Genomic DNA, 9,296 nt, shown 5'->3' on the forward strand with positions numbered 1-9,296 from the left:
TATCAGATACTTCAATTAAAACATTTTAACAACATAATGTATTCTGAATGATGGTTGCTTTACGCAAAATTACACCACTACATGTTCAAATGTTTCGTATTCAACTTTTATAACTTTTCCTTTGAGTTATTCGTAAGGGTAGCTGCCTTTTAGATCGACGCCTAGAAGAATCAACATTTGTCACGTCACTGTCACTGAATCGGAAACTCTTATTATTTTGCGTGCCCAGCGACAGCGAGCCGGTGACAGCCCTCAGCTGGTCCACAAGTGCATGGACAGAGGGAGCGTCCGGTTACATAGCTTTGGTCCCTACCCTATTCTTCCCACACATCATAGGTTATTTTTGGCAGGAGACGCAGCTGATTATAGGAGTTTTTGGCCCTCCCTAATTTTTCTTTGGCAAGCTGCTGTCCTTGTAAAGGCTTACTTGTAGGAGAGGGAGTTGTCGAGCACAGTATTTGGTCTCTCTGACTTTCAAAAAACCCACATTTAATGCGCATACCCTATGTGTAAGCGTTACAGTGCTTTCGATGAGTACGACTATAGGCACCCGTTGAGAGGTACCAGCTTTCATCAACTCACTGTATATTATCGTCATTGAGGACGCACCCATTCTCAGCGATTGCTCTCCAAGTGTGGATCTAACGAGCTTCACTCAAAAGTTTCAGGGTCAAGTTCAGTTCGTGTTTATTTGTTAAACAACGAGCATACGAGGTGTACCGCGAATTTCTCTCCGCTACAATAGCAAAAGCCTACGCTACCAGTAGGTTAAAATAATGGAGACCAACCCTATCCCTGTCGTTACCGTCCAGACAACACCTTTTGATGACCAAAAACCAGGGACTAATGGACTCAGGAAAAAGACGACGGTGTTCGAGAGCAAGAAAAACTACTTGCAAAACTATATCCAAAGTGTCTTGTCTTCCATCGACCTGCGGGACCGTCAGGGATGTACAATGGTTGTGGGCAGTGACGGAAGATACTTCAGCCGGACAGCAATTGAGGTCATCGTACAGATGGCTGCAGCAAATGGGGTAGGTATCTCTGGTTAAATCCTTCTCTTCGTGTTCCTTATATTTTACCATAAACTTCACAATCACCACTCTCTCATTCTCCTTTGCCATCATCCTTTGCCTGTCAAAAAGTGAGCTGATTTCATAGATAACAAAGGTAGGCTTTATTGCTGTACAGCTCACCTATAACTTGCCTTCTTGTTACTTGTGCTTACTCTGTTTATCATAGCACTAGTCATAATATTGTAAACGTGGTTGTTAGTGTCAAATCCAAATAAGGCTGTTAGTCTGCGCAAATCAGGGTTGAATACAATCACATAACGGGACATTTGGAAGAGAAAAACAGTGTTGCAGTACACTGTTGTTATCTGTTGTGCTATCCTGCCATCCTTCCTCCTCCAACATCCTGTAGGATCTGTACTTTCCCCTCATTAAGCTGTCCTGTTCAGGATGGAGATTCGGGGACTGGGTGATGCCCTCTATGGTGGCCTTCGGCCCATGCGCGCAAAAAAACGTATTCTCTGTGCGCACAGACAAGGGGAACACCGCCGCATAGCTTAGACGATCCACACAGCCGCAGTTTCTAAATTTCGCATTGTCTACATATGTTTTGGAATTTGTGGATGGGTATCTAAACTATGACTGCTATATCAGGAACCCTCCACCAGACAGAGACATGACACGACACTGAGATGACACGATGTGGCACAATAACGTATCTTGCTCCGGTGATGTCTAAACACCTCGTTAATGAATCCGTGGAGCGGTGCGCTTGTTGGCATGTAGCACCCGAGAAATCTCTTCCCCTCCCAGCGTGCATCTCAGACAGCACCTTATATGGATGACCAGTACTAAGCTTTGATGGAATACTGAGTGGGCAGCAGAGCTCGGGCGACTCCAACATCAGTAGAGGATAGCTGGTGGCAGTTTGCTCAACTCTCCGTCGCGCTCTCTTTTGCGAGTGCCCAGGAACTTTGAAGTGTAATAGAGCACTGGGTCAGCGTAACAAACGCCAGAGCCAAAAGAGTCATGTAACGCTCTAATAATAGAGAAAAGCTGAACTCATTTGACTCGCAGCTTGTTACTGAAAACGCAATCTTATTTCCATTCAGTAAAAGAAGAAAGTGATGTCAACTGCATAAATCCATGACTGGTGTAATCCCTGCCCGAAAGATATGGCAAATATACTCCAGACAAATACATTTCAGTCCTACCCACGCCAGCTTTAGCTCTGAGAATACTGCAATGCGGTAGCAATGGACTCTGTCAGATGTTATCAAGTAGTCCTACATGGTTAGTTGTAGTATTTTAATTATCTTAGCTGAAGGTTACAGACATTAAGATAGTGCATAGATAAAATAGGGTGTAACTACTGAGGCATGGCACTTGTCATATGAATACAAGAACAAACCTGTGCCATATTCAGTGGTTCAGTGTTAAACACAAGAAGAACTAAGCTAGATTGTCTATAAGTTTGGATATGTTTTGGCTATTGAAAACAATACACTTCTCACCAAGTCTGTGAAATCCAATCAATGGTTTCACAACATTATTAGCAAGTCTGCCTAAAGGAGTTTTAAATTGAAATGTTGTAGAAAGGGTCTTAAATGAACAAAATCAACTTAAATTAATGAATGAAAGACCAGTCCTGTTTTCGATAGTGTCTGGCTAGCTTGTGTCACCGACTATGCCAGGCACCCCAAAGGTCAAAGTTCATATTTACTGCATGACACAGTTCTATGCTTGTTATCATAACCTCTGCTTGCTAAGATTAGTTCAGTTTTATTTAGTTTGGCACCTTGACCATACCATATTCACCATTCACTCAGTAAGTATAAGACATGTGTCAACTGCAAAAAATAATGTGGACTAAATAAGTTTACTGACAAAAATACTTTAAAAATGAAGACACCTATCACTTACAGACTTTGTGGAACACTGTCATCAGTAGAAGATCAACTTTTCTTATAAAATCTTCAGGTCATAAAGCAAAAATAAATAAGTTGCGTAAGGATTGTTGATGGATTATAAGAAGTATAAATAGACAGTGTGTTTCTGAATGGTCCTCCAGATTGGGAGGCTGGTTATCGGCCACAACGGAATCCTGTCCACCCCAGCTGTGTCCTGCATCATCAGGAAGATAAAGGCCATCGGAGGGATCATCCTCACCGCCAGTCGCAACCCCGGAGGCCCCAATGGAGACTTTGGGATCAAATTCAACGTCGCCAATGGAGGTGAGATCTACTGGAAAGAGTTTGTAGCCCAAGAGAGGGGTTGTTTTACACATTCCAGTAGGACATTGTATTCTATTCCTTTTTGTGCCATCTGCCCTCATCCTTCTGTTTTCAGTAGTCTATTGTTCCAGCTTTCCTCTAAAACATACTCTTTGGAAGCATGTCCTTTTCCCTCAGGAAATACACATCTAGTTATATTTTGTGAAATGCTGTACAAGAATTACAATCATATCTGGCATTACTGAAGCCATTGCAAGGCCCATTTGTTCAGATCAAAATATCAGTCATCATGACGAATGCCCTTGATATCTTACTGTGCTTGTGTTTTCTTCCTCAGGTCCTGCCCCAGATACGGTCATTGATAAGATCCACCAGGTCAGCCGTACCTTAGAGGAGTATGCCATATGTCCAGACATGCGCATTGACCTGTCAAGACTGGGTCGGCAGGACTTTGATCTGGAGAACAAGTTTAAACCCTTCCGAGGTATTCAGTCAGAACAAACAGTAATCCAGCACCATCCATAAGTGCAAAACACTGTCAGTCCTCATTGAATATTTCAGAAGTTTTATTGTTTTGTCCCCAGTTGAGATAGTGGACTCGGTGGAAGTGTACCTCAACTTGCTGCGAGGGATTTTCGACTTTAACGCCATCAAAGGTCTTCTGACGGGGCCAGATCAACTGAAGATGAGGGTGGATGCCATGAGTGGAGGTATGAAAATCATCAGCATCAATTTTTTTGAGAACACATGTAATTATCTTTGATGTATACAAGCATCTTTGAAGTATACAAGCATCTTTCAAAATAAGTTCGATATAATAATTCCTGCCAGTGTATTTCATTTTCTATTAGGCCCGAGATTCAATCCTGCTGATTAACCCCAAGTATACAGAGTTTGTAAACCAGCAGATTTGTGTCTATATCCCCCTTAGTTCTTGTGTGCTTATTTCAGTGATGGGGCCTTACGTCAGGAGGATCCTGTGTGACGAGCTGGGGGCTCCAGCCAACTCGGCGGTGAACTGTGTTCCTCTGGAGGACTTTGGGGGCCACTATCCTGACCCCAACTTGACCTACGCCACCGGGCTGGTAGATGCCATGAAGGGAGGAGAGTTTGGGTTTGGAGCTGCCTTCGATGCAGACGGGGTGAGGATCACACGGCTTTACTGACACACCATTTTCATGTCTTCGGTCAGAGGCGGCAGGCATCCAGGCAGCCAGCCACTGAAGACCAGAGCACCTAGTGTTCTCCATATTGACCACAATGGTATCTAACGGCAAGACATACACATAGTCTTAAATCAGTGGAGTCAACCATCATCATGTTCATTGAATATTCTGAAGCATAAGCACATTTCAGACTGTTTTATCATGTGTATAGAAGACCAGGTCGTAATGCAAGCTGATGTTGCACACTAATACTAATTGTCACATCTACTTTGAGGTACATTGAAGTAGAAAAATAATTAATCTATTATTAAGCAAAGCTCCACAAAAAGTAAAGAAAAACTAAATTTGGTGTTTCAGCATCAAATATTGCCATTATTGTCATGGATGGGATAAGGACCTGCATTTCTGTGCTGATTTACACTGATATCCACCCATTTCTCATCCCTGTCTTCGGTTTTTAATCAGGACTGGGATTAGCCTGATTGTTTGGTGTGACATTCAGAGTTCCCTCTCAACTCTCTTTAGGTCATGGTTGCGGGTGCCAATGCAAGCAGCAGTCTATCTGCCAAAGGCTTGAAAGATTGTTCATAGAGGCCCTCATTCCCAAAAGAATACGAACAACTATAGTCAAAGCTGTTGATACACTGAAAAAACATACACAGCTGAAAACCATTTTAACAGCTACAATCAATCTGTTATTAGCCCTTGCTGGTTGGGGCACATGTTCGTGTGTGAGGTTTCAGTTGCATACATTAGCTTCGATTTCTTCGTGACATTTACTGCTAAACTAATCATGCACAGATACAAAGCACCTTCTAGCTTTCATTTAGCTGTCATGCTGATTTAATTAAGTCACACACTGAGTAAAGCAATTAGGTAATGGAGTGTCTTTATGAAAAAAAAAATCAACGCATGTTCACATCATAAGAATAACTCTAATATTAAGCCAAGAGCTGTCCCAGTGTGACTATTAAAGCCATCTTTACATAAACTTGTTAGTAATTACTATCAGTGGTAGTATGATTGTGATACTTTGTGGCATAGAGTATGTATATGTATTGTGGGATAGGTGGCAATGCCCAGCCCTAATTAAGCTGTGTATTACTGGTTTGTTCAGTCATACATACATACATACTTTCTTTTCCTCGTCACAAGACTTCATGACTTCAGCTGAAGGCACACTTGAATGGCCTCTCAATGTCTTCCCTCGACAGGATCGCTGCATGATACTGGGTCAAAATGCCTTTTTTGTCAACCCGTCGGACTCTCTGGCTGTGGTGGCTGCCAACCTCTCCTGCATCCCCTATTTCCGGCAGGTGGGCGTCCGGGGCTTTGCCCGCAGCATGCCCACCAGCACCGCCATTGACAGGTAAGAGAATGAAACACGCTTGGGTCGGGCGACCTCAGAGAAACGCACCACACAACACACACATCTGAAAAAGAGGGTCTTTTTTTATCTGTCTGTATGTGTGTGTGAATGTATGAGTGTGTCGGCGTGCGTGTGTAGTGCAGGTTTGTTTTGGCTCTGAATTGTAATTCACTTCCATACTATAAAACTCCAAAACGCACTAGCTTGAAGGCAACTAATCTCTCTGTGATTGCATTGCTGTTGCAACTCACATCGGGTCTTAAGACATCCATTATGTAGCAAATTAAATATACATTCATTTTTTTATTATTATTATTAACTAAGCAATTGGTCAGTATTGTAGCTGAGTCCTATTCATGCAAATAAGTCCTGTCGTCCAGTTTGCAGCATCCAGTAGCAATGCCTGGGGGAAGGGACAGGAAGGGACAGGAAGGGACAGGGACATTATGTGTCCTCACAGGACATATGGAGTCTAGTGGGACATGGTGAAAGAGGGATAAGCGATGATGTACCTGGAAAGACAAAGATGGAGATACCATTAGGGCCACAGTGCAGACCACCCACTCTGCTTGCCTCAAGACATTTACTCTGGAATGTAGGGAACAGAATTCAATGGGTAAAACGCTTTTTGGAATGGCTCTGAGGAATTCTATTAGCAGACATCTGTGCAGGAGAATGAAGTCGTCTGCCAGTTCTTGCTCCAGGAGGTCAAAGATTTGATTCCTTATACAGGGTTCCCATGCGCTGGATACATTTATAGCTGTGTAGTTATGGGAAACACATGGATAGTAATTAAAGACCAGATTTAAATATCCATTATCGAGATGGCGTCAATGCCCATCAAGTTTGGTCCATCCAACCACTATATACAATAGTAGAGAGCACAAAAAAGACAAAGAGAAAGAGAAACAGCGAGAGAAAGATCATGCATGATACTTGTATGATAAATCTATGGTAAAGAGCTTGCATATACATTTCTTATTGAATTGGCAGGTAGGTCATATATAAAACATGTTATCATATAAAATATAGTAGGGGCAAAGATTATGTAAAATCAACATTTAAGATTTGCTTTCATTGAAATAAGAGCATTTGTTTTGATGTTAGCTTCAGTACCCCTCAGTTTTCCGAACTTTGGTTGAATAGTTGGAGTGTTTGGAATACCGTTTGGAAGGAGCTGATATTTTAGGGATTATTTTATCACCTCCCCACCTGACAAGCTCAATCACTCTTAAAAAGCACCAGAAATAAATCTAAAGTTATCCCAGCCAGCTGATACCCCACGCCTCCAATACACAATGTATATTCTCTTTAACTGTCTCCTTGGTGTTTACATTCCTATATATTTGCATAAGAGCATTTAAGCTATATACAATCTGTGACTCTTCCCAGGCAATGTTCTCCTTCTAAATATGGGGAACAGTAAGGGATTAACATCTCACAGAGCTCCCCGCTGCGTGAACTTAGATAGTTTTAAAGATCTGTCCGAAGGGGCCCATTTCAGCATAGCTTTCATAATGGCTCAAAGGTCATTATAACCCAGCAGCATGGCCTACGTGAGAAGTGAAGGGAACAGAATAATGGATAGTGATTGTTTAAAGTTAAGTCTGTCCTTCAGGACCCGTTGTAGTTCTTGACATACTTGGAAAAATACCCCCACTGCATGGACTGTCAATGTTAACCCCAAGCCCTAACCTACAGGGGCCCCGTGGAGCCCAAAAGAGGCGGGGTCAGGCGTATGTCACTGGACAAACTGAAACACTATGAATAACAGGGTGAGCTTAGCCACAGCCTTGATGAGGAGGCCTTCAGCAGCTAAATATATCAGTACAGTCATGTCACATCAGTTCCAGTTTGCATAACCTTTTCATGATTGAATGAGTGGAGGAAGAATGGTATGCGTGCGCTTTGGTTTTGTGATGTCAGAGTCACAGATTTGATCAATGCAGTCTGGAGCTCAGAATGCAAACATAAAATTTGGATCTGTGTTGTATTTTTTTTATTTTGTTTTGTTAAGCAGTGAATGTAACCCTTATGTCAGCGTATCACATGTTCCTTGGCGGGCGCTGTGGTCCTTAAAGACACTGTGGGAGATTCTCAGTATGCTGGTTTCAACATGTCACATCAGAATCAGCAGAGCAAATCACTTCTGTCAGCTTCTGTGTCCAGTTATATCATGACCGCCACATCAGAGTGGACAACCATAGGAATTCATCGGCTGAGGAATGATCTCACTGATCATTTTTGTCAGTGTTCCTTAATTTTAGCACTGGTCATCTTGAAAGTATTGGAGGACATTTTTTGAAAGTGATGAGTTAATGAAATCCTTAGCTCCTCTCAGAGGGGATCACCCAAGGGATCGTGCCAGGGGCAGTGTCTGGATAAATGTCAGTAGTAAATTGCTCCTTAAAATAGCATGTTCAGAACAGATGATGCTGTCTCCACCCAAGCAGATTACCTCAGAGGAAGGAGAGGTGCTTCAAGAGAAGCTCGTCACTATATAGCAAACTATATGTCATTAAATGAGACTATATGTTTGTAATGTTCTTCATATAATTCATCTAGTTTAAAAGGAAGGGTCCACCAGGGGAGGTCCAGCAATGTGCAAGGCAATAAAACATGGACTTAAGCACTAGGTGGCTGTAGTCCACAGTACAGTATGTTTAAAGTACATCATGTTTTTCCCATGGATCTTACCCTCCAGATCAATGTTATTTTTATACCATATCCATTAAAGGGGAGATGAGCTTATTTTCGGTGATGACAAATGGGCAAGCTGGCAAAGCACAGTGAGTCGGGCTTATCTGAGAAGGAGGGTGGTAGTTTACTTAGGAGCACATGTCTTCTAAGAGACCTCTAATCAGCTACTGTGATAAGAAAAGAGAGGGAGAAATAACATGAGAGAAAGGAGCGGGGGAGAGAAAGAGAGAAATAGAGAAAGGGAAAAATGAGTAGGGGGTCCCTTTTTTGACCCTCTTGTAGACCCTTCCTTTTGCACCCGCTGGCGGATTAAGTGAAAGCGCATTTGCTGTCGTTTGCTTAAAGGCGCTTAAATCGGGGGATTGTTTTGTTCCCCTGCGCCTCGGCCCTGGCCTGCTGGGCTGCTGGGCTGCTGGGCTGCTCCCCTCTGGGCCTGGAGAGTGTGGCGTCCTCCCAGCACGGTGCCTTTTTAGGAGCGCCTCTCAGCGGCTCTGTTTACACTCACGGCCACTTTGTACGCCGTGTTTATGCTGCGCTGGAGGCCCGGGGAATAGATCAGTGTGAAGGGACGACCTCTTTTATTTAACTATTTGAATACAAGATACAGAGCGGCTAACATCAAATGTTGGTCAGAGGGGCCAGTTAGTAATTATGAGTTAGATGAACATCCACAGGGACCTAAAGTCAGTTTAAGAACATGTAGCTGAGGGGTAATGTTATGGAAGTGAGCATACTATCTGTTTGAATTGGTACCACACACTGGGGTGGTATCATGGCTGGATAGAACATTCCATTTTTGGGGAGGCTGAGCTCT

General features: G+C 42.9%; 1 protein-coding gene across 1 annotated transcript in view; it reads left to right on the forward strand.

Moving 5' to 3' along the window:
• Positions 1–63: 63 nt before the first annotated feature.
• Positions 64–9,296, forward strand: part of pgm5 (phosphoglucomutase 5) — a 24,053-nt gene continuing 14,820 nt past the window's right edge. Inside the window, exons 1-6 of the mRNA XM_012820641.3 lie at positions 64–1,034; positions 3,085–3,247; positions 3,585–3,731; positions 3,832–3,957; positions 4,199–4,389; positions 5,628–5,782. Coding sequence (XP_012676095.1) covers positions 777–1,034; positions 3,085–3,247; positions 3,585–3,731; positions 3,832–3,957; positions 4,199–4,389; positions 5,628–5,782 — 1,040 coding nt within the window. The 5' untranslated portion in view covers positions 64–776. The remainder of the gene's footprint in view (positions 1,035–3,084; positions 3,248–3,584; positions 3,732–3,831; positions 3,958–4,198; positions 4,390–5,627; positions 5,783–9,296) is intronic.

This window comes from Clupea harengus, chromosome 18, assembly GCF_900700415.2.
Source record: "Clupea harengus chromosome 18, Ch_v2.0.2, whole genome shotgun sequence".
In the NCBI taxonomy this organism is placed as follows: Eukaryota; Metazoa; Chordata; class Actinopteri; order Clupeiformes; family Clupeidae; genus Clupea; species Clupea harengus.